Raw genomic sequence first — 26335 nt, forward strand, 5'->3', positions numbered from 1 at the left:
AGCCCCCCCCTCCCCCACCCCCTGCTTGTTAGCTCCTAGTCAGGGTCCAGCTCCCTGCTGCAGTGGGCAGGGACTACCCAAATCACTGAAGCTCTCTGAATCTTTTTCTAATCGATTCAGAGAGTTTCAAATCAGTTCGGACCTTTTTATTGGTCCCCTGATTCAATTTGGATTTGAAGATTCAGCCACTGAATCGGGCCTAATCTCCTCTGAACTGAATCGGCACCTGAAGCTTCACACAGCTCTACTGCCTTATTACCTGACCTCTGCTCCTGAACTGAGTATATTTCCTCTCAGTTTTTGTAGTAGAATCCCTGAACTGCCTTTTTTCAGATCACAACATGACAAGCTTTCTTAGTTACAGGCCAGGAACACTTAGTACCTCACTAGTAAATAGATCTAGTCTTTTCAGCATCGTTTTGATTAGCTTCTCTCACACATGGTGCAGATACAAAGATACAAAAATACATACATTAATGCAAACTACAGCAATATTATTAGTGTAAGTTAAAACTCCAAAATACAACACAAAAGTTAACTTTGATAGTTGACACTTCAGGCAAAAGCCTTAGGTGAAATACATAAGCTTTGCAACAGGCCCTCTAGGTTCACTGACTCTAGCTCTGTCAGAATAGGTGAAACAAACTCAAGAAGCAAGGAGATTTTTTGTCTGCATCTTCTCAGACTTGCAGATTATAAGAGTAGTCAATGAAATAGTCCCAGCTGGTTTCAGGTGTCATTTTGGACCATGAAGAAGCAGTTCTCTAAAACAGGAAGAACCTAAGCTGCATAGGATAGAGATTGTTCCTCTGAGACCTGACTAGGATTTCAGCTATTTAATATCATGAGTTATTTAACAGAAACCTCTTCAGTAACCTCAGTAAAACCAGTCAGAGCAATATCTTCTTTTGTGAGGAAGAAGAGATTATGATAGTTTTCTACTAGGGTAAAACTCTAGCTGAAGTCAAACCAGCAACAGCAAAGCTCTTACAACAAATTGGCTCTGACATGCCAATCAGTTAATCTGATACTATCTTGTTTTTCCTATGAACAAATTTTAAACGTCTCCTGAATACATTTAAGAAAATGTTATCTGATTTTTTTTTTTCCCCTTTTCAGTAAGTTCATCAAATTGCATTAACTACTTATTACCATTCAAGTCCCTTTGTAATGATATTAGAATCTAGTTTGGCTGAAAGTTAAAGTCTGCATCTCTCCTTCAGGTTTTGTTAAGTGAAAATAAATGCTAAATTCTAATGTGATTATATATTAATCCAGTATAACAGAAGATTGCTATTAAACTGAGACTTTCAGGTCTTATTTCTTTTTACTGTTCTTTCTGCTTTACTTTCAGCATGATTTATGTGCTTAAGGGAGTGATGGGAATTAGGGTGCTTTACATATTGTTCATTGGGGTAATCCTGCCCTGTTTTATTAGGAGGGAGAGATTTTACACTATACAGAATATGGAACACAAGATTAACACTGCTCATGCTGTTTGCAAATTAATTTTTCGTGTTCAAGAATATGATTATGATGTAAATGTCAGATTTCATGGCTTCAAAGTGGAGGAAGTGCTTTTATTTTTAAAAATTATGATGCAGAGATGACCTTACAGTAATGAAGAAACCTAGTCTTTTTAACTGTAAACAAGATTTCTTTTACGTGTGGGAGCTGATTTGCACTATGTTCATGCAAAGCTTTTTATTCATTGTTGTAAGTAAATCACATACTTTATTCCATTTTCAGTCTTGGAATCAATGAGGGGAAAAATATCAATTGATTACACTTCCAATTTACTTAGTTTTTGCTGAATATAAAACCAGTGTTTACTTAAACTACATGGACTGTATATCTCCCTGACATTCTGCAGTAAGTAGGACCCTTAAAAGTACAGAAAGTGAGTCATTTCCAATAAGATTCTAACTCTTGTCCTCCATAATAGAAGGCAGTGTATTTAACTACGTTATACTGAAGATAAGTAACACGTTAATGTGTTGAGTAGGTGTTTTTTCGTTTTTATAAAGTTGCTTTATAAAGGACTTGCATGACTATGACATACCAAAGGGACACATGGGCATAGAGGGTCAATTCCTGGACCTTCACTGAGCCCCTCACCAGTCCTTGCATCAGTTCCAGGACCTAGCAATCCTCAGTCACAAAAGTCTGCTGAAGAGCTCTTAGAACTCTTCTGACTAGTCCTGCTGGTGCACATAGGTGGCAAGCCAGCTCTCAGTAGTAGCTCTGCATGTGGAGGACCTCACAAGGTCCTTCAGCATCTGATCTCTCTGATCCTACCAACATTTTCCCCTATGGGACATCCTCTGAGCAGGAGCATTCCTTCATGTCCTTGGGGTACCATCCATGCTGAAACCTCCCAAGCTCTCACAGTCCACACCTAACACTGAAGAGTAAACCTTGTAGAAGAGATCTTGAGTATGTTTCCATAGTTAGCAGATAATATGTGTTGGTTCTGGATTACCACACATACTTGCAAGTGTGCTGACAACAGCACATTGATAGCAGGGAAGACTTTGAAATTGTTACAAACTTAAAGATATTGTGAGGGAAAGCCTGAGCACCTTGCTCTCCCAGCAAACTCACTCCCATGAGCAACCAGAACAAGATCAGGACTGTGTCATGGTAAGCATTCTCTCAGCTACCTGCTAGCTAACATCTCCCCTGCCTCCCCTCTGAGATGTTCCTGTTAAGAAGGCACCCACCTCCCATGCTAACTCATCTTTTTGCCCTTGTCATGACCCCAATCTGAGAGAGAGACCTGGAATCCTAAAGCATGACCATTTTCACTGCCACCTGAAACAGCAGCACCCAGTATCCCTGGGGTTATAGAGGCAGCTACCATGCCAGGACCTGAACAATGATAGTATTCCCTGGATCTGGACCCATCCACACCTGGGCCCCAAAGAATTATGTAGAGGACTGCTACCAGCCATGTCTTTGAGGGTGGCAATCACCCTTTCCCCTGGATCTGCTGAAACTTACCAGTGGCTTGCACTGGGTTGTCTGTGTCTGTTTGCTCAACGAGGGTCTTGTCTGAGCTGTCCCTGTCATGTACTGGATCTGAGTTAGGGTCAGAGTCTGGGTGGGGAACAATTCCAATGAGCACATATCCTCATGCTCTTCATGACTGTTTTGGTAGTAGACAGCAGAAAAAGGGCTCCATCATCATTTCTGTCATCATCGTTACACTGTACCAGGCCCACAGGTGTGCCATGCATGATGTGGCAAGGAGCAATGGCATGGTCTGCCTCCAGAAGCCTTGCCAGCTCCTCATGGTAGGGGACCATGCTCCTTATGACATCTGAGACCTTGTTGGTGTCCCTGCCCCAAACACAGTGTACTTTCATGCTCTTGATTTTGATGCAGAACAGCTGCTAGTCCTGCCGGTGCCCCCAAGCCACCATCTAGGATGCCATGCACTCGCACAACATCTGGCTTTGTTTGGTGCCTTTCCTGCCCTTGGCAATAGTGGTGATGGTTCTCTTCTCACCCCAGATTATGATGAGGTCCAGCGTCTCATTGTGAGTCCAGTTCACAGCTCTTCTGCAGGCATTCCTTGGTTCAATTTGGTTCAAAAAGCTAGGTGATTGCTTTTTGCAGCAGAGTGCTCAAGCAAAAATGGCAAGCCTCAGAAAATCTTGAGCCTTTCAGTGTGTGCTCAGGGTACCATGCAAGCCAGGGTCACACCCCCCCAGGATGGTAAGGGGTGTCACTTTGCAGTTGGTACCACTCCCATGAGCAGTAGAGTTCAGGTGGGTGGATAGCTAGAGTCTTGGGGCAGGAGTGGGGGGGACCAGGAAGAGTGTATCCTGGGGTTCTGGAGGCAGAGCCATACCTTATGGGGCGTGAATCAAGGAATCTGCCCTGGGCCCCGTGCTTTGGGGGGCCCCATGGACAGTGCCATACAGACCCTACTGGCTGCCACTCCCCCGCAAAGGCCCCACACAGCCTAATATGCCCCAGGGCCCACACACCTCTAGGGTCGGCTCTGGCTGGAGAACCACAAATTGTTCATATTGTCTCCATGGAGCAGGCCAATGGTAACTCAAAATGTGTCACTTAATGTGATCTGGAGATGGTCCTTGCCCGGAAAGTCATGCTTGTTACAATACAAGCCCACTTTGCATGAGTTTTACTGCTTGAACATGAAGATGCTGTCATTTTAAGTGAATTGAATGCATAATAAGTGCCTTGTGTGGCATGGCCCTTAGTCCACATCTGGTGTTTCCTGTGACCTCTTCTTGCAAGTTAACAAGATGCTTTTCCTCATGTGTTTCTGTTAGTGAAGTTTGTGATAAATTTAGTATCGTGGATATCTTAGACGTCTCGTTCATAATGATTCCTATTACTATTTTTATAACAGTATTTAACAGTAGCATGAGCTTTACTCCTCTGTATTATTTGTAGTACAGAATTGTGCATGAAGTCAGAACAGTTGAAAAAATCTAAACTGAATCAAGAGTGCTGGAAATTCAGACCTTGAAAAAATAATATCCACTTCTGTCTTTATTAAATGATGTCCTGTATTATCACTTGAATGGATTCTTTCACTGCTACCTGTAGTGTGTCTGCCTAATACCACATGTCCCTCTGCCTTTTGTAGATCTTGGCAAACAATAACTTTTGACAGACAACCTGCATCCTTCATCAGAATAGTTGGAACTCACAACACAGCTAATGAGGTAAGGTCTGATTTTAAGTACAGAAAAACTAATATATTCCTGACAGAAATATAAAATTTGCCCAGTTTTTATGTTAAATTATTAATGCTGTCTAAAATGCGTGTGTTTCTTAGTACATTCAGGCATTCTAGTCAATAAGAGGAAGTACATTTTGTTCAAGTGTTCAGGAATTTTGTCATCATCTTTCTAGAGAGCATAAGTCCTTTCACAAGCAAATATAAAAACAGAATGCTTTCATGTGTTGTCGCCTTGACTAGGACATTATTAAACATTTCTCTAAGGCAGGGGTTAGCAGGCCAGATCACATAGGCACTGGAGAAAATAACATAAACCCTGCCTGTTTCTTTTTATCTCACAGTATTAAATCCCCCTGATAATAAATAAAAGCCTAATATCCTGTTTTCTACAAGAAGATCATACTTAAATGAGATTGTACTTCTTTTAGATCTGCAGGTTAAGAAATCAGCCAGCAAGCAATGACTATGTTACATGGTTATCATAGGTGGCAACTAGGGCTGTGCGAAGCTTTGGTCCCTGATTTGTTTCGGTGGTGATTCAGCCTGATTCAGTGGCTGAATCTCCAAATCTGAATAGAATCAGGATACCCTTTAATCTCTCCAAATTGAATCAGAACCCTCTGAATCGATTTGGAAAGATTCGGCGATTTGGACATAGACACAGCTTTAAATGTTTTTTCCACATACCTTAAGTTACCAGGCAGCTCATGAATGCTGAGATGCTGGGGCAGGTGGAGCATCCCACTGCTCTCTGCTTACTGCTGTAACAGATTACTGCAGTAACATTATTTGACTGGCCAATTGACCATCTTCCAACCCTATCTGTGATTAAATCTCAATTTGTTGTTGTGAGTATTAGTGAGAAAAGACTTCATGAGTTTGGTTCAACCTATTTAACACCTGTTCTTTTTCTTATTTTATTCTAACTGTTCTCATTTTCACCAGCAAGGGCTTTGTTTGGTGATAAAAACTGTGAGATAAAATGCACCATAAATGAAACTGGCAGTAATTTAGGAACATAATTGTTGCATAGCTGAATCATGTCAATGATGCATTTAGTTGGTATCTTATCACCAGTGGTATACCGTATCAGAAGCTTTCAAGGAAGTATAGCATAATCTACTTACAGGACTTTTCCTATCCTTCAATAGTTAAAGTTGGCGTACACCCTGAAGAACCAGAGACTTTTCTAGTGTAACCATCTAAAGGCACCTGAACATTTCTAAAGAGCTACATATAGTGTAAACAGTTTATGCAGTGAACTTTGCCTCTTATTCCTTCAGTGTGTGCAAATTCACCGCATAACTATCTACATTGTAGCTTGAGACAGGACTGTAAATAAAGGTTGCACTGAGGCCGTGATGCCCATTGAGGCCTTTCACTCTTTTGGCATTAAGAGCTGTGTTTCAATGTAAATTTGTTCCTAATAATTATTTTGCTCCTCTTCCACAAGAAAATTATATTCTTGTTCAAGAATGCTAGAAAGACATTACATGTGTTGCACCTGTTGCTGGGCTTGGTTGCTTCTGTGTATATTAACTAATCAACAGTCCATGAGGTTCCATCTTCAGCTTCTCCTTTCCAAAGAGTGCACCTAGATTCTCCAGCTGTTAAATAGATCATTGCTTTGTACTCCTGATATTATTTTTATTTCCAGAGTACCTCTTCAGAGTAAGGTACTCAGACCTTTGCACAATATCCCAATGATGGCCTCAATAGACTCTTCAGAAAGACCACAAGAAATTTCCTCAAGTTTATAAAATGTTTAATCCCTCTGTTTTATTTCTTGTAAAGCCTTGTGCCATCTACTTCCCTATAGTCTTTCGGCTACTGTCACTTCTTTTTTCTTCCTGAGTTTCAGCTCTGATATTTTTCTCCCATTGAAATACAATAAGCTTGCTTTGCCTGTTCCACTGCTACTGAGTTGTGAACACTGTATGTCTTTTGTCTGCCTCCAGCAGTTCTTCATCATCTGTTAAAGCCTTCATCTATCTTTCCTTCCAAGTCTCAGATAAATAAAATACAGTGTTCAAAATTACTTCTCTCCCCAGGTAGTCTCCTCCCTGTACCTTGTACTGTTTCCATTTGCATGCATCCTTATTCTTAGGACATAATTCTCATTTATATTAAGACCTCTCTACACTGCTCTGGAAGTACAAAACAGCGTCAAAGCATATTAAATTATATTTTTTTGCCAGTTTGAACACCACAAAGCTAATTTACACCTATTCTAGCACCAACTGACACTTTCAGAGCAGTCTGAAGAGACCTTAGTGCAAGTGAGGTCCTTTATCTTTTCTTTATTTTAACTTCAGTTCTAAAAATTCATGAAAGCAGCAGAATTTACACACAGTTACAAATCAGGGCAGAAGGAGTTAAGCACTCATGCTTTAAACTTTTATTCCTAACTTTTGTCTTTCATGCTGCACTGTATCAGAAATTCAGGTCCAAGAAAATGATGTTTACTGCCTGCCTTTCTCTCATCCACAATTTTACCTCTTCAAAAAGATATTTGTTTGATGTGATCTCCTTTCTGTGAATGCATGCAGAATTCATTAACTCACACTTTTCCAGGTACTCTTATATTTTAGCTTTGATTAATGTTTCCACTGTCTTTGTCCTGTATGGAAATTAATTTTGCAAATCTGTAGTTTCTAGATTTCCCTAGATTGTGTCTACTGTGGATTTTAAGAATGTTAAAAGCACGTGACAACACATGGGATTGTCAGAATTGGCAAACATGTAAAAATGCAAAAAGGCTGCATTTTATGGTTTGTATGAGACTATAACATATTGCAATATAATATATATTGCAAAATCAGCAGGTTGGGATGCTCAGAGGAACCCACTCCTACCCCAGCCCAAGAACAGAGCTTCTCCATGAGTGCAAGGAAGCCTAGGTCTTCCAATGGCATACTTGCTTGCCTGTACACTAATGCCAGCAGTTTGGGGAATAAACAGGAGGAACTGGACCTTCTGCCAAACAAAAACGACTACAGTCTCCTAGGGATAACGGGGACATGGTGAGACTGCTCCTATGACTGGACTATGGGTATAAATGGCTATACGCTGTACAGGAGAAATGATGCTGAAAAAAGGGGTAGGGGTGTAGCTCTCTATGTGAAGGAGAGCCACACATCCCTACAAGCTGAGACTGACATCCAAGGAGGATGACTGGATACCCTCTGAGTTAGAATACAAGGGGAACATGGCAAAGGGGATATAATGGTAGGAGTCTACTACAGATCTCCAAAGCAGGAGCAGGAGCTTGATCATGAATTTGCCAGGGAACTGGCCAAGGCTGCACACTCTTGTTGCATGGTTGTCATGGGAGACTTTAACTACCCAGACATCTCATGGGAAGAGCACTCAGCCAAATCCGATCGGTCTCAAAGCTTCCTCACATGGGTGGATGAGCTCTACCTGTCTCAAGAAGTTTATGGGCCAACAAGGGGTAAGGCACTGCTGGACCTGGTACTGGCCAAAGGGGATGATATAATCAGTGACCTAAGAATCAAAGGAAGGCTGGGTGACAGTGACCACAAGTTGATCGCTTTCACTCTCCATCACAAAGCTGGCAAATCAGCCAGCAATGCAGTAGTCCTCGACTTTAGGAAAGCCAACTTTCATAAGCTTAGGAGGCTTGTTCTTGAAGCCCTGAGAACCCATGATGTGACAGGGAGAGGAGTTCATGATGAGTGGTTGCTTCTTAAGGAAGTGATCCTAGAAGCACAAGGGAAGTCCATTCCAGCCCATATGGGCTTGCAAGGTGGGCAGATGAAAACCTGATAGCATTCAATACAGAGAATTGCAAGGTGCTCCACCTGGGGGCAGGGGCGGGGGAGGCAGAATAACCCCACGTCACAGTTATAGGCTTGGCAGTGCTACACTTGCTAGCACTACGGCTTAAAGAGACTTGGGGGTCATGATTGACCACAAGATGAATATGAGCCACCAATGTGATACCGCAGCTGGCAAAGCAAAAAAACTCTGGCTTGCATCTACCAATGTATCTCAAGCAAGACTAGGATGTCATCCTCCCACTGTACTCGGTCTTGGTGAGGCCGCAGCTGGAGTACTGCATCCAATTCTGGGCTCCACAATTAAGGAAGGATGTGGAGAAGCTTGAAAGAGTCCAGAGGAGAGCCACATACATGATAAGAGGGCAAGAGAACAGGCCTTATGAAGAGAGGCTGTGGACTATGGGGCTCTTCAGCCTGGAGAAGCGGAGGCTCAGGGGTGACTTGGTGGCAGCCTATAAGTATGTAAGGGGTGTGCATCAGGATTTGGGGGAACACCTGTTCACCAGGGCACCCCAAGGGATTAGGAGGTCCAACAGTCACAAACTCCTGCAAGATTGTTTTAGGGTGGACATAAGGAAAAGCTTCTTTACTGTCTGAAAGACCAAGACCTGGAATAGACTTCCTCCCAGAGGTGGTGCAAGCACCTACTCTGGACACTTTTAAGAAATATTTGAATGCTTATGTTGCTGGTATCCTTTGACCCAGCAGACTTCCTGCCCTTTGGGCAAGAGGCTGGACCCAGTGATCGTATAAGGTCTCTTCTAGCCCTAATATTTATGAATGTCTATGAATAACAAACTAAAGAAGCAGCATAATCCAGTAGAATGAACATGGGTCAAGGAGTCAAAAGCCATTGGATGAAATTCCAGACCCACTGAAAACAATGGCAAAACTTTTACTGACTTCAACAAAGCCACAATTTCACCCTTATATTCTAATCCTTACCCATGTTGCATGGCTTTGGGCAAGTGACATTTACTTCCTGTTTTCCTCATCTTTAAAATGGAATGAATAATACTTGGGAGAATCTGCTAGACAGATTGGTGAGAATTAAATAGTCAGTGCTGATAAAGTGTGTTGAAGATGTACAGGGTGATGTATGAGGAACTATTGAGTAGAAAAATACACAAATAAATCTTGTGATCTTGAGAATATCCTAATTTAAATTGCAGCCTGGTACAAGGAGGTCTGGCACCTGCATGTTTTGAATGAGATGTCTTAAAACCTAAAAGACCTGCTTAATTATAAGTATTACGCAAGCTGAAGCTTTACAAGAATCTGTCACTACTTTTTCTGCTTCCAGATGATTTGCAATATGTCTGCAGAATGTTAACATTTGCTGTTTTCTGTGGAGTTTGGGGATGAATTTCATGTGACTCCAAAGTTTTATTAGTCTCTGCATGTTTTCTTTTTGTTATCAGTTCAGCAAGATCCTTATTTCTTGTGGTATTTTATCTGCCTCCTATGGTAAATGTATGTCTAATTCTTTCATCTGGTTCTCATCTTCCTTTGTGAATACAGAGGCAGGCAGTGAATTCATTAATTTTTAGCAACATTTACTACTTCTGACAAATTCCCCTAATATCATGTCTTGAAGACCCTACTGCCTTCTTCAGTGACCACCTGTTCCTTATGTACTCCAAGCTATTCTTACCATTTATCTTAACTTCTTATGAGTCTTCCTTTTATTCTTCACCTCTAAGTTTCCTGCTCTCTAGTTTAATTCTGTAATGTTCTTATGAGCTTGTTCAATATTTCACCTATTCTGTCTTTATTTTTCTTCTATGTTGTATTTTGCTTCATTTAACTCAGATTAAGATTGTTCTTCTCACTTTGCTTATCACTAGATGGCAGACATCTATTAATATACTTTTAACACAGCCCATTTCTCCTCTCTTGTTTCTTCCTTTGATTTCACTTAAACATTTTTCACCTTCTTACAAAGTGTATGCTTTCTGGTTTTTAATTGTGTCTATTTAACTCTCAGGTATCAATGACTACTTTTCTTAAAGGGATATAGTTTTTCCTCACTGAAGCCTAATGGCCAAACTCCCACTGACTTCAAAAGGAGCAGGACTGGGTCCATAGTTCCTCCTTTGCTTAGTGCAAACCAGTTGGCTGTTCTCATCAGGGTGCCTGCAAGTGTTTTACTCAATGTATTCCTTCTGTTTAGTGTGTTCCAGTTTGTCTAGATTATTGATGCCCATTAATATTTCACTGTTACTGTTCTATACCCATCACAGATCTATTTTGGTTATTCATATCTCTCCTCCTCATTTTAATCATTCAGATCAGGTGCTGTGTGGCAATTTTTTTTCATTCACTTACTCCCTTTATCATATTCAAGCTATAATTATTCTCTTCTTTTCCTTTAATTCCTCTAGGATTCCTTATCTCAGTTACTTAGTGCATTATTGCTTTCAAATTAATCTGGGCACATCCTTCATTTGTGTAATTCTTCTCTTTCAAATAACCAGATACAGTTGCTCCTAAGTAGTAGAATTCCTCATTGAAACAATTTTAATTTTAAACATATGGGGCATTGATAGCATAGTTTCTATAAACCTCAGCTTTAGTATCTGCATCCCCCTAGGTCTACCAGCACAAGGATTTGCTGGCTTTTAGGGGATGATCTCTTATGAGTTTTCCCATATTTTTCCCAGGACAGGTTGTGTTTTGGATTGCGTGGTTATAAGAGTTCTTTGACACTGAGCTTCTTATGTGAATGTATTTGTTTAATCCTTGTAAACTTTTTCATCTATTCCTGTGCTTTGCATCTGTCAGTAGATCTGAAAGTCACAGATTTCTGACCCCATGTTACATTTTTGTATGTTATGGTGTGAAGAACGTTTTCATCACCTTTCTTGGTGGGGGTTTTCTTTTCATCCTTTTGCTTTTTTAACTAAGAAAAAATATTTATTCTTACCTGGCTTTGTTGTCATTAGTTTATAACGGCTAACAAGTATAGATAAGATCTCTGGTAGACTGAGGCTAGGTATATCTTGTATTCTCCCATAATTGTTTGAGGGAGATACTTCAGTGTCTAACTGAAGCACTTTGCCTCCCCAGTCTACCTTCTAGTGTAGAAAGTTTGGCTCTGCTCCTTTGCACATGAGACTTTCATAAAATCTCCACAAGAAGTACAGTAGATTCTTGTATTGGATCATGTGGCTGAGACCCATATCCCTGCTTTCATAAAGAAGTGCCTGCATTATTATTTGCTTTCCAATAACTGTGTTTATGTATGTAAATCAAATACTGGCTGGAACTGATGCATTCAGGACCGTGCTTCTGGATTTCTCCTTTTTTCATAGCTGCTTTACGTATGCTAAAGTAGAACAGTAATAAAACACCTCTTAAATCTACAGTGATGTTAATGTAGCAGATGCTGGGATGATCATTACAGCCTGGTATGAAGGAGAAATGGTAAAAATGAAAGCTATAATTTAGAAGCCATGTATTTCTGATTTTATGGACTGATATCAGATAAAGGTTAGCAATAGGTGTACTGTATAAAAATATGCATCACAATCTAAATGTAAGGTGAAGTCTTAGATGAGAAACACTGTTAGTGTAGGATATTGTAGAAGCATGGAATCTCGTCTGTCACAAACTTGTGCCCTTGCCATTTGACCAGACTGCTTTGCAAGGAAAGCAGTCTATTACAGAGATGTACTGATGAGCTATAGTCCATTTCCACAAAGTCCAATACTAAAAATGGAGGCTGGGAAAATGAGAACAGCTGTTATTTCAAACACGTAAAAACGTGACAAGTAATTATAGTCTTTGATAGGGGTGTACCGATAAAAATTTTCATGGCCAATACTGATAGCCGATTATTCACTAGTCATATTGGTCAATACTGATCCAATAGCCAATTTGGTTGCATCGCTCCCCCCACCCCAAAAAAAGAGGGTTTATTTATGCCAGTACTTTAAAATGTACTGGCATAAATAAACCTTTTTTTGGCACGCTCCAGAAGTCTCTGGTGTCACATGTATCAGTGTTCAAGATTGTTAAATGAGCTTTAGTTCAAGCATTGCCACCACCATTTCCAAGTGCTGGGACACTTTTAAGCAGGGCAGAGCCAAGCAGGGCGAGGGTGGACACAGGCTGCTCGCTGCAGGCTCAGAGCTCTCTGCTCTGCTGCCTTTGCTTCAGGAGCCCCATGCCAGCCACATGTCCCCTGCCCACCCAGCAGCAGGAGGCACAACTCACCACCCCCACTGCTGCCAAGCAGGCAGGGGGCACACAGCAGGTGCAGGGGTCCCAGGGCAAAGGCAGCAGAGCAGAGAGCCCCGAGCCCACAGTGAGCAGCCTGCATCCATCCCGCGTGCAAATCTTGGGAGGCACATGCACCACCCATGCCTCCCCCAGGGGGTGTGCTCAGTAACGGGGAGCCACACTACTTGGGTGAGCTGCACATTGCTCTGTCCTGCTTCCCGTCCCATGCACTGCCCTGGCTGGGCAGTGCCCTCAGCCCCAGCCCCCACCCCAATGTCTCCTTCAGCATGGTAGCCTTGATATGTACCCCGCCCCATCCCCCTTCCCTCTCCCTTAGCCCTTCTCCTCCACAGACTTACCTGCAGGGAGCTGCTGTCCACACTGCCCAGCTGTTTTCCTGGTGATATGCATATGTGTGGCTGTGCACACACATGAGGCACCCTCTGCATCTTGCTCCTGGCAGCTCAAGCAGGACCTCATGCAGGCTGGAATGCTGCCCGCCTGCAAAGGGAAATCCACTATTTTCCAAGAGAACCTGGGTGTTGGGGACCCTGGCCAGAAGGCATAGTTAATTATATTTATTGGAGAACATTATTGGCTACAACAGCCACAAAAAGCCAGTAGCCAATAATGTAAATTTCCCTTTGATTGGTGCCAATTCAGTATGCAACCGATATATTAGTGCACCTCTAGTCTTTGAGAAATTCCGTTCATGAGGGGCATCCTAGCAACATACGTGCCAATGCAGAGATTAGTTTTTTTGTTTAAAAACAAACAAACAGAAACCCCCAAAAAAACAACCTAACATGTTAATATATATCACACCAAGAATTGAGAGAAAATAACAGGACAGATTACAAAATTTTAAAAAAGAAAGAAAAAGCCCTGCATTGCAAGAATTCTGGCACCAAGGAAGAGACAGGAAATTATAATAAGAGAAAGCTACAAAGGACACAATGACACAGTGACTGTGAATAAAGCTCTATGGGTTTCATACACACTGTTGGGTTCTAAATTAGCTCACACCTCCCAGAAAAAAAGATCCAGGAGCTATTGTAGACACACAGTTCAATGAAGATGTCTGCTCAATGTGCACTTGTGTGGTGACAGTCCAAAAGGCTAATAGGATTCCAGGTTGCATTGAAGAGAGGGTAGCAAAAAATAGGGAAGATTATAATGGTCTTACATGAATCAGTTGTTTGTCCACGCCTTGTATTCTGTGCTTGGATTTAGCCACTTTGCATCAACAAGATTATTGCTCAACTTGAAAAGGCCTGAGAAAGGACACCTAAGATTGCAAAAGGTTTTAGAGGTTTTACGTGTGTACAAGATGAAATTTTAAACTATTTTTTAAAAGAGGAGAATAAAAAGAGATATGATATAAATATACAAAATAGTGGTGTAGTAAAACTTGCTCTGGCATTCTTCTTCGACAGCACCATGACAGAAGAACAAGGGGATATTCAGGGTGCGGACACTTGAACAGTTTGATCCCTTTCACAAGGGGAACGTTTCAAAAGGGCAGCGGCTGGTCCATTTTAATTGTGTGTGAACAAGCTGAGACTGAGTCAAGCAAACCCACTCCAACTTTAACCATTCTCAGTTTGTTCACACATAACAATTAGTCTGGATCAGCTGGTGCCCTTTTGAAATGTTCCCCATTTGAAAAGGGTTCCAAGCCTTCAAGTCTCCACATCCTGAATAAAATGTATTGGCAGCAAATTTTGAATAAACAAATAAGATTTCTTTGCATGGTCTGTGCAGTTCATTGCCTTGAAGAAGGCATTGTGAAAAACATTGATAGTAGCATTTAAAAGAACCCACTGAATATCTACAGGAACAAGGATCGCATAAGTAAATAGGAAAGGGGTTTTAGAGGGACTAATTTCTTGCTATCAGGCTAAGCTATTTACCTGCACGGTTGGAAAGGAATTCCCTTATGTACTGTTGGTACAACTGACCAGGTGCATCTCGAGATAGTTGACCTTGCCTGCTACTTGAAGTGAGATGCAGCATTTGATGAAAAAGTGGTTACAGTGGCAAATCTTATATTTCTATATGCTGCAAGATACTTTGTCTGCAAAGTCATTGCGGAGATACCAATTATGAGACAGCTTCATCTGCATTACAATTTAACTTTTATTCATAGAGAATATGAATTTTCATTCTTTTTCTGAGATTTAATTAAGTCACTTTCATTGTTATTTGATACGCTGTTTTGCAAAAGAAATGCTGTTTATAGACCATAAAAATATCTCTGTCTACCTCAAAACAGTTTTCCTGATGTCAGGCTTAACACCTTAGACTAAACACTTACAAGAGAAAAAGATGTGTAAACCAGGGTGTTACACAGGCTTTAGTCTCATTGTTTCATAATGCTTCTGAAACCCAAATACAAAATGTTAACTTCTTGGTGTACCGTTTTAACGTGGACAGGTGTTGCTTGCACACTTCAATGTGTCATTTAATTCAGATCACACTTTTGCTGAAGTTCAGTTGTTTTGCTTTATCTCTTCATTTATTCCCAGGTGTTTCACTGTGTGCATTTTGAGTGTCCAGCACAGAGCAATACTCACAAGGAAGAGGGTAGCGAGGAAGTGGCAGCAACAGAGCTGGGGACTGTTGGACAACAGCTTGTTTCTCACCCAGTTCGACCGTCAAGCACAAGTTCCCTGCACTCCCTCCCTGGATCTACCTCACGTTTGCAGGTTCACCAGCCATAAAGGAGATTGAAATGGAGCTTTTGCAGCCCCAATGATGCAATATGAAATTATTCACAACCTTCTTAGGTGGGCACCTTTTCCCTTGTTCTCAGTGAACAAAGGGAACCATGTCCAGCAGCTGGAAATGCTGAAATGGAAAAGGCTTCCTAAGGACACAAAGGGGCTGCTTCATACTCCTCAGTTTGCTCAAATGAGGCTGATCATAGGGGAAGGGGGGAAGAAAATAGGTCTTCAATCTTCATCAAGTCTCCCATTAACACCTTACCTCTCTAATCTAACCAAGGCAAGGAGAATGGAAGGAAATAAAAGGCAGAGCCACGTTGGAATACAAAAATGGTGTACGAACAGTATAATGGAAGGGATATGAAATAAGTATTGGTTACCTGAAGGCACCCATCAGCAAAGAGAATGTTTATCTTTATGGAACACATCGCTATAAAACATAGATTGTTTTTATTTTTTTAAGTTATTCTCAATCCATAATCCTGATCCATATTCCTTTGTAAATGGTAAGCCATTTTCAAAATCATTTTGACTCTGTGTCATACTTGTGTTTTGGTTGTAGCAAATGAAGTAAAATAGATTAGGGAAGTGGCAAGCATGGCTACCTGTTGAGAGGCAGACTTCACTCAACTCTGCACCAAAATGGCAAGAAAAACCCCCATGATATGGACAAATTAATTCATAGATGTTTATTAATTCTCACCCTGTTTGACTTCTTTAAGTTATAAGATTGTCATTTCTTACATATATTCAAGTGGAAAATTCTTAGTTTAACTTCCAAGTTAAGAAACAGAGTTTTTGTCCCTCTTAAAGATGAGTATTCAAGTTAAACATTCATTGCTACGAAAATTGCTGTAGATTTTAAAATTAGTTATTTTTGTTTGGAAAAACAGCTGTATGAATTATATCACTGATGTGCGGCACAGCAGAGTCAGGAACACAAAAAGGAAAATTTGCAGTCAAACCTTTTTTTTCCCAAGAAAAGAATAGACTGTCATGTTCAGCTAGGGATTTAGAAAGCCACTTATAAGCTTTTCTCATAATCTTCATAAAAAGATTTCATTTGACTATTACAGTTAGATCAGGCTCTTGTTGGCTCTTGCTTTAGTAATTTACATCCCAGAGTTAACTATCTTTTACAATTCAATCAGATTGTCTACTTCTTTACTTATCTTGAGCCTTATTACCCAGAGTCATGCAAGGTTCCCTAATCTCCAGTTTGTGTGACTCTTAGCAAAAGCACTGTGGAATACTCATCTTGCCCGTGTGTGAAGAAGAGGTTCTACTTTTATACAAATACTCACGTCATTGGCAAAAGTCCTTAGGATATATATGTTTTCTGGAGCGTCTGCTGTCCAGGTTTTATCAACTTGGAAAGGATTTTTTCCCCTTTGTGTAAAATAGCTTTACCAGAGTAAAAAAAAACATGTCAGATTAGGGCTTGTTAAATTGCATGCAACTTTCCTTTTCTTGAGCATAGTGATATATAATGAGTCTTATGCTTTTTGCTGTATTGATATATCAGCTTATCATACCGGTGGAATTAATTTCTCTCTGCTGAACACCAATTGGGCTAAAAGCAAGAAGGAATACTGAGCAAGGTGACAGAAGCAGGAGACATTTAACAGAGAAGAAAAGATATACACTAATTTGTTTCCTATGAAGTTGAATAATTTTGTCAAGAACTTGGTAATAGCTTTTCTTTCCTAATCTCCAAGCCTATCTTTAGACTTTTTGATATTTGCCCATCATTTCTCACCATCACCTGAATCATGGTAGTTCTCACTGGAGGCGTGTAAGCATTGCATTAGATACTACACTTTGATATGTGCCATCCCTTTCTCGTTGCCCTGCTGTGTAAAGGTGTCAAGGTAATGAGATGTTTCTGAGTAAGAAGCCAGCCCTGGCTGATGAATGCCATGTGTTCATTCTGCAATTTTCTGACTATGCTGAAATTCAGACCACGTAAGTGGTACAGAACTTGTTCATTAGCTTCAAGTACAGAAGTAAAACCAAATTGAGACTAAAGGTTTCTTTAAAAACGTAAAAAGAATAATTCCATACTCTCAGTATAGTCTTTGCTGGACCTATTGAGATGCATAGGACGTACCTTATCTTTCTTGGGTTGGTCCTTCAGTTTCAGGACTGACAGCACTGGCAAGAGGCTACAAATAAATTAATAGCTAACTTCACTATTCTCAGATTGTGGATAAAGAAAAGGACATTATTTTCTAGTGCTGTTAGCATATTGTTTCTTACCTTTGTAGGGAATGTAATATAAGAATCAAACAGAACCAAGCCAGTTGTTCTCTAGCTTAAATTGTCACAAGGAAAAAGCAAGATTTGTACTTTCCAGACATCCACAATTATTTTGTAGACTACAACTGAGTCAAAAACAAAAACACCTTAAAAGCCAGTGGTCTGTACACCTCTTTGAGTTATTTTCTCTAAACTTGTCCTTTGATTCTTGATAGATCAAAGATATAAAAATATTATAGATTTCTTATTTCATCTACTGAGGTATGAAGAATCTGAAATATCAGCTGAATAGCACAGTCAATGTGCAAATGATTCTCAAAGCAAAAAGCAACAGGACCTGTCGACCTTCTAATATCCAAAGAAAGGATATCAACCATTACTGACATAAATTACTAGAAATATAGAAGTCTTCTGGTAGCATGGTTTCCAGTTACATCATGCCTTTTTCCCCACACCCTTAATTGCTTTTTGTGACAATGAGGTGTTTTCAATCTCTCTGAAGTGCATCTGGAGTCAACACAGAGTTTTCAAAACTTTATAGGACAAATCTTCCTGCTATTTCCTGTTTTGTGGTTTGAATCCCTTAGTCTTATATGAGAGGAATATTGTTAGTGGGGTTTAAATTTCATAGTTATTGAGCACCTCAGCTTTACTCATTTAAATGCCCACAAATTCTGTTTATTGCCTTGTATATTCCTATGCCATGAACATTCTGTTCTCAATATAATGTGCCATTGGTGAAGCAAAAGGAAGATATCACAAGGAATTAATTTACAATTTAGTGTAAACTTCCTCTATTTTTCTAAATATTTTCTTCAGTGTGTGATTGCTGCTTTACTAAACTCCGAGTTTTGTATATGTCACCTATCTATACCTCTGTTTTGTCATTTGTTTCCTGGTAAAAAGAACTAAAATCATAGTTGTGTTATTTGACTATAACATTAGAAAGTCTGCCACTTCAGAGGGGTGATATATTTTATAACTACTCTGAACTGCATGCCATATATACATGTTTGTGATTGAGATGGAATAGAACTGACCAGATGTGCTTTGGATTTCTGACAGAGACTATTACATAGTTCTGTTAGTAGGTCTCTGTTAGCAGTGGCATTTGCTTCAGTTATTATCACTAAGCCATTACTCATGTTTAGTACTTAAATAGACTTTGAAATCAATGATGATAAACTCTGCCCCTTTTCCCCATATTTCATTTCCTCTGTTTCTTTTCTTCAGTGTAGACTAGCACCTAAGTTGGGTGGAGCTCAGAAGTGTTACTTTGTAAAGTTTATCTGTTCAGTGAAGTGACTCTTTCTTCTAAATACATTAAAAATACTTTGTTCCCAGAAACATTTGGTAAAAAGAAAAAAAAAAGCTGACATGTTTTTAACAAGAATAGGACTTTATGTGTAAAACTGATTTCTCTGGGAAAATGGGTTTTTGAATTGAGCAAAAATTGCTCAGATCTCTTTTCAAACTATTGTCATACTGTTTCAGTTCTCCAACAAGCTCCTGACAGATCAGTTTAGGCTTTCTTTAATTTAGAAAGAAACAAAAATATAATTTTGGCTTTCTATAGCAGGGGGAAGTAGGGCACCACTGAAATAAACGAGTATTTTTATTTGTCTATAGAGAGATATTTGGCAGTGTAGAGACAGTGTTCCCTATTTCATAAGACTTCAATTAAGAAGTTCCTTTTGACAATGAAGAAAACTGTTAAAAGCAAAGAAAATTAAATTTGTTTTCTTCCAGGAATTTGTTTTTGTAGTATGTTCTTTTTATTTTAATCTTACCTTTTGCCAAAATGGCATGTTCAATTTGAATTATAATGAGACAAGTTAATCCAAGGTTGATGTGAGAGACTTAGCACAGAAAAGAAATCACCCTTTCTGTTGAGGAGGGAAAGTGGCTTTTCAGTGAAGCTTGCTTCTTTTAAAGCTACGTTTATTTCTGTTTCTGCAGAAATCAATTCTGCATGTTTATTCTCACAGCAACTTCTGCTGGAGTTCAGTGTTCATCAGTAATGCTGGAAAATTAAAATGCAGTTAATGTATCTTCTCCTTAACTCTTTTTTAATTATTATAATAATGCATTAGAGAATTTTGTGTGTCATATCTGTCCCAGGGAGGCTCCCGTAAGAGGAAGAAAGGAAAAGGTCACGTTAGCAGTAATTCCAGTTCTGTAGGTAAATGAAACAGATTTTTCTAGGGTTACTTCAGATAATCAGATGTGAAGTTTTAATATCCCCCTGATTGTTTAACAATATTGCACATACCCAAAGTCAATGAAGACAGCAGAAGGTTGAGTTAATGGAGTTTATTATTGCATTATTAAAGAGAAATACTAATTTTGCTTGGCCAGAAGGTATATTATGCCCACCCAAGAATGTTCAATGCAGCATCAGAGATTACACGGCACTTTTTAGGTTTTCTGACAAATAGGAATATTGCACATTATTTTCCTTTAAGACAGTATTAGTTCCCCTTATATAATTGTGTAAGATGTTCAAACACTATAGAGATGAGCTAGGAGTAAATGCTTAAGTAGATACTTTGGTGATAGTTGCAGTATAGGTAAATATCAAAGCTAGTAAGAGTAAGACTTGTATGCATGTGTACAGTCATATTAGCTGCTACAATGCTAAACGTATTTCAGAAATAATTTACAGGTCCAGGAGGGTTTCTGGGGGCCTGATTAAAATAATCTTCTATTTGTATAGCTATTAATGTTTGTCTAGGCTAGAGTGTTTGGTCACATTATAACTCAGTTAATTGCGTATTAATATAAATAATACAATTGTGAATGCTAATCTAAAGGCTCCACAACCCTTTATTCCAGGATACGTTGGTGAATCAGGACATGGAAGAGACATTTGGATCCCGGAACAAACATTTGTGGTGTGTCTAATTAAACATTAGCTTGTGTTAATTTGACCAAACTACTAATCAGTTAGCTTGAGGTAAAACAGACATTTTTCACTGGGGTCTAAACTCCTGTAATTTAGCTTTTATTTCCCTGGGATAAGAGCCTGCACACATGCAGTTACCATGGAGCAGCTGATAGGCAGCAAATCACCACACAGTTTTACCTTATGTAACTAGTTGATATGTATATGCACTACACAAGAGACTAATACCTGTGCAAGTGAGTATAAATGCACTAAATGTATTTTCACAGAAAACATGAGCAACTAACTAAGCAACATTGAGACAGTAAAGCCAAGGGCACTTTCATGTTTTGTCCAATTGATAGGAACTGGCGATTTGGCTGTATGTTACGTAGAAAATAGAGTAATTTGTGGCTAGCCATCTTCAAGACAGTAGTGCGGACAACAGGAAGTACAAATCCCACATGAGCCTTTTTATGCTGTGACCCACATTTTCCATATAAGGGTGAGTTTTGGTAAGGGCACTTTGGAAGTGCATATATGCCACCCTGGCTACCTCTGTCCTCTCTGTTTTTATGGCTACCATTTGGAAAAATACAAGACTTCATTTGAATGCTTTGATGTATGTAGGATGTGTGCCTATATCTCAGGACAGATTTGGGCCATTTGTTATACATTTAAAAGCTTAGAAATATTGTAACTTACGAAATCACATTGTCATTCATATTAGACAGAGAATCCAAAAGAGTGGCTGTGACATGTAGGAGTCTTATGTGGGAAACTGAAAGGTCCTGCCATCTCCCAATAGAATGACTACAATTTACAACTAATAGCAGTTCAGTTACACACCATGCAGGAGTTAGTTACTTTCAGTAAATGAATGACTAACCTTACTCTGAGAGTAATGATACCCTGCTGACGTTCATCATTATTACCCAGTCAGACATCAGAGAATTATCTCTTTTCCCTCCACCCCCAGTCTAATAGAATGATGGATTATATTTTTTCTCAGAACATTGAAATGCATCTGTTATAGAAATGCTATGGAAATTGCAGTTCAGATTATATCAAGTAAAAATATTTATGGTTGGTAACTACTATCTTCAGAGAAGACAAAAACAGGGCCCCCATTTGCTACTACAGGCCCTGGGATTTAGTCAAGCAGGAAGAGCTGCCTGTGAAACTGCATTGTTGTTGCAATATAAAAACAGCTTCGCTCTCAGAAATTCTGCTAGATCTGTTTCCATGCTATTACCTCAGCCCATCCAACTTTGTGTGCCATCTTTGTTAGCCAGACATCACTTCAACAGAATGTAAGTGGCTTCTTCAGGGTTTTCATTGTTGTCCAATGAGTCATGAAAGCTGGCAGACACATCAACAAAAGTGTCTGTTTTAAGGGTTCTGGAAGACTGAGAAAGTTGACTTAAATACCCCTTTCAAGTAAAATACTGTTTATCCAGAAGTGTCAGATGTCTTCTGCAGCTTGTGGATAAGCAGGGTTGTACGGTCCTCATTATTCAGACCAGTGCCTGCACCTTTGCAACCATGTGCCATGTAATCTGACTTGGTAACGGTATTTCAGTTTCTCCCTATACAAATGGTAGTGAACCTGCATACCTAGAAGAAAATAATTCATTTTGCATAATCACAAGTTTTAGATTACCTACTGAGTTAAAATGACGACCATGTGAGCGATCAGTGATAAATACTACATATTATATTTCTTTATGTATACAGATAGGTGATGCAAAGAGGTTTCCTATTATTAAATACTCTCCTTTAATGAAAACATTTGATTGTGCCCTTGAAGTACCATCTGCCACGGATCTTGTCTGGTATCTTCTTCGTCTGTCTCTTGTTTCTTGCTTAATTCAGTCACTGGTAGACAATGACATGTTTCACGGGAAAATCTCGTAGAAATTTGACACGCTGAGAAACTGTACCTTCAGAGCAGTTGCTAATGAGCTCATTGCAAAGCAACTGAAGCAGGTTTCTTCTGTTTTATACTTTTCAGGACTGTATAGTGCAGGAGGAAAATAGGGGTGTTGCCTAAGAAACACAGGAGTGTTATCAAAAATGGGAAGAGATTCATCCTAGGGTGCAAAGGGAATTTATAATGACACAATTAAAGCTAGATGCTTGCAGGGAAGTCCAAAATACTGTGACCTGATGTGGAGGACTGATAAGATTCTGTTTTGATATTTGTGTTTGTCCACCTCTGATATTTTTGTAGCAAAGTTGTTCAAATCTCCTAGTTTGGGCAGGTTGTACAAACACAATGTACTTTATTGGTGGCTTTAGGTGGTAAACATTTTGAATGAATGTTTAAAGAGATACTTAAGTTCACTGGACTCCATATGTTGTGAGGATAGATGTGTACTATTAGCAGTGTGGCATTTGGTAAGAGCCTGGACTGTAGTTGCAAACATGCAGGCACATAATATGTGGCTTAAAAAGTGTGTCTGTCACTTCTGTTTGCCTCACATTTGCTTCACATGGTGCAATTCCTCCACTTATATCTTGATTCATTGCTCCTGTTGTTTTTCCTCTTCCCTCCACTTAAACATTATGCTGCTTTAGCTGGAGCCTTCCCTAGCACTATTCTTTACATGTTCTTCTGGAAGTTGATCAATTAGAGAAGTGCTGTTCAGGTTCCTGCTAAGTACCTGAGTAAAGAATGCCAATTCCAGTTTGTTTACTTCCGAACTTGTATGATGAGTCCGAAAGCTGATAATTGTTAGTCTACAATATCCAAACTAATCTGCCCAGCCACCGGGGAAGCACTAACCCTTCTGAAAACTCTGTTTTCATAATCTGCTGTGGCTCTGATCCAGCACCCTTGAAGTCAGAAACAGAGTTGCCATCAATAGGGGCAGGATCAGAATCTGTTTGGAAATCCATAGCTTAAAAGTTAAGTACACACATCAGCTTTTCTTCACTTTTGTAACACAGCAGATGCCATGAACAGTGAATTTATCTATCACATGTGAATGCTGTTTGTCTGATGAGCTGCAATGGCGAGAGTGAATCTTGAAAGAATTCGCTGATGTGTCTTTCCAGAGCAACATACACTGAGAAGATAGTTTAGTTATCTCTAGATTCAAGTATCAGGTTAACAGCTTAGTTTGTTTTTGAGAAATATGACTTTCTCTTAGGACCCAGCATCTAGTCATTAGTAAACTAAGATTCTAGAGGCGTGAAGTTCTTATCATATTTTTTTCACTCTTACTGAGTTTCATTATTATCATTTTAAATAATTGGGTTTCCTTTCTGGAATGACTGTTAATGCCATTGTTTCAAAGCTCATAAAAGAAACATTAGAGCCAAGCTCAGTGTGTGTAGGATCTGTTATGAACTTCTCCACTCATCTCTGTCAGTGCCGTTCTTTCCTGACTTAGAGTCAACTCATAATACCTGGTCCTGTTCTTTCCCTAAGAAGCAGTTGCCAGTTGTGCCCTATGAGGGTGAGTTTTGTGCATTGCTGCTCCGTGCCACCTTTTCTCTTTACCAGGTTTCATGGTCCTATGCTTCCATAGTTTGATTCTAAACTACCTCAGACCTTATTGTGAAGAAAGATCAGCTGAAGTTCAAGTCAGTGCTATAGGATGGAGCCCTTGGGGGCTCTTAAAATGCCCATGAATATGTAGATAAACCAGCCCACCATATAGTGACTTCATTTTCAGGAATGCTCCTCTGGAGAGAGGTACTAATTGGGATGAGTTCACAGGCAGGCCCACTCAGGCTCGTACTTGTCTCTCATTCTATGAAAACCTTTAAAAGAGCATGACTTCTGACGGTGCCACATGGCAAATAAAACACTTACCTTATCCAGTCTCCTCCATGTGTTCGAAGGAGCATGACATTGTTTGCACTGGACTACTGTAGCCTCTCTTTAACTGTGACAACCTCTATAAAAATTGCTTTGTCAGTCCACAATGCCTGGCTGTTGAAAGAAGTCGTGCAGTTGTTGTGAACTGTGCTTATCCTGTAGGAATACTTCCACCCACAGCATGCTCTTATGACCTTGGTGACATTTTTATACTACAATGTATTTGCATTTCTAACCATTTTGCCTAATTAGGTTTTAACTAGAACCCCAGTCCCAGATTGTGCTGCAGTTCTGCAGTCAGTAACTTGGGAACTGTCTGGTCTTCTAAGTTATGCATTGGTCAAGCCAGTAAACCTCTTTAGTACTGAATCCCTGCTGCTTTTGGAACTTTACCAGCTGGTATGTACAAAACAATTAGTTTGTAACATGAAATTTTCTATGACTATTTAGAAAGGGAGACATCACAGTTATGCCGTAAGTTTTATCTTCAAGCAAATGTGTGAGTTTGTAGGGAAAGACCATAGAATTGTAATACTGGCATGAGACAATCAAAGCATGCCTAAGTATTTGATTAACAGCTTGTCTTAAAAGCTGGCAATTTTGGAGAGTGGGGGAGAGTATCCCTGGATTTTTTTTCAAGCATATCAGAGAGGGGGACTGCTGAATCCACTTTCAGCTACCCAAATTAATGCAGGACCAGACAATGCTCAAAGCACATGTTAAAAGTAAAACTGTTATGCTTTGTATTTATTTTTAGGGGTGTTTTTTCCTTTAAAATATGTAGCTTATGCAGGAAAAAATATAGATATATATTTAAAATGTTGAAAACTAGAAGTGCACCTTTACAAGAATAATGTAGGTGTGATTTGAGGAATAAAGTGATCTTTTGTGCTTAATCTCTTCTCTGGAGTTTTCTTGCAAAATAATGACAAGTTTTGATAAATGTTGTCTGATGCTGCTGTGTGTTGTGCCTGAGGAGGGAGGAGTGTTTGGGCAGGTTTCTGCATGTCGCCAAACAAATGGCAAAGGGACATTTGGAACAGAACATAGAATACCACAGTCCTGTTGCCAAAATTGTCCACAGATTGGATTGTGTTAATTATGGTCTTAACAGAAGCTATGGAGTCTTACCCATTACCTGGACTAGCTTTTTTGCCTCCTACGTTCCTCAAATGGGTTAATTGCCTTGTGGGTTAATTGCCCATTGATCTATTCAACCCACCTTTGCCTCTCTCAGCAGTGCCCCCCCCCATCCTTTGCATTTAAATTCTATTCTGTTTAGACCCCCTGCTTTTTGCAAGTCCATTCATAGCATCTGACAAGATAAGCTGTCACCTCTCTGAATCAGTTAGTCTCTAAGGTGCCACCCTGCCTTGCCTATCACCAGAAGACAGCACAGAAAATTTGCCCAACATTCTTCAATGCCAGCATGAATCTATGTAACCATTGGGAATGTCCAGTTCAGTAGGCAGCCGTAGCTGTTACCAGGAGGTTCCACAGTAGCTTCAGGGATGAAAATATGTGAAAAGAACATTGCAAAAGAAATAAGAGGTATGCCCTTTGTTTTATTAAAAGCAGGTAGACACTTTTCCAACTTAGATACTGAAATGTTTGACCTCAGTAGAAATGGCTTGATTTTCAGAGGTGCCGAGTTCTCAGCACTGTCCTGGACCTCCATGATTTTGTGGGTGCTCATGACCCCTAATGAATCAGGGCACTTTTTATTTGAGATCCTAAGTAGGGCTTTTGCTTGCCTCCCTTAGCAGCCTTGCATATAAAGATTCTGGTTTATATGCTCTGAGTGTATTCCAAAGAGCCCATAGTCTGACAGCAACTAATGCTCTCTAACAGCAGTGATGAATTCCCTCTGTCTTACGACTGTGGAAGCAT

General features: G+C 39.8%; 1 protein-coding gene across 1 annotated transcript in view; it reads left to right on the plus strand.

Moving 5' to 3' along the window:
• Positions 1-25341, plus strand: part of BTBD9 (BTB domain containing 9) — a 370623-nt gene extending 345282 nt beyond the window's left edge. The window contains exons 11-12 of the mRNA XM_019526983.1: positions 4625-4703; positions 15276-25341. Coding sequence (XP_019382528.1) covers positions 4625-4703; positions 15276-15470 — 274 coding nt within the window. The 3' untranslated portion in view covers positions 15471-25341. The remainder of the gene's footprint in view (positions 1-4624; positions 4704-15275) is intronic.
• The last annotated feature ends 994 nt before the right edge of the window (positions 25342-26335 follow it).

The sequence above is a fragment of the Gavialis gangeticus genome, unplaced genomic scaffold (assembly GCF_001723915.1).
Source record: "Gavialis gangeticus isolate Ggan-Ray unplaced genomic scaffold, GavGan_comp1, whole genome shotgun sequence".
In the NCBI taxonomy this organism is placed as follows: Eukaryota; Metazoa; Chordata; order Crocodylia; family Gavialidae; genus Gavialis; species Gavialis gangeticus.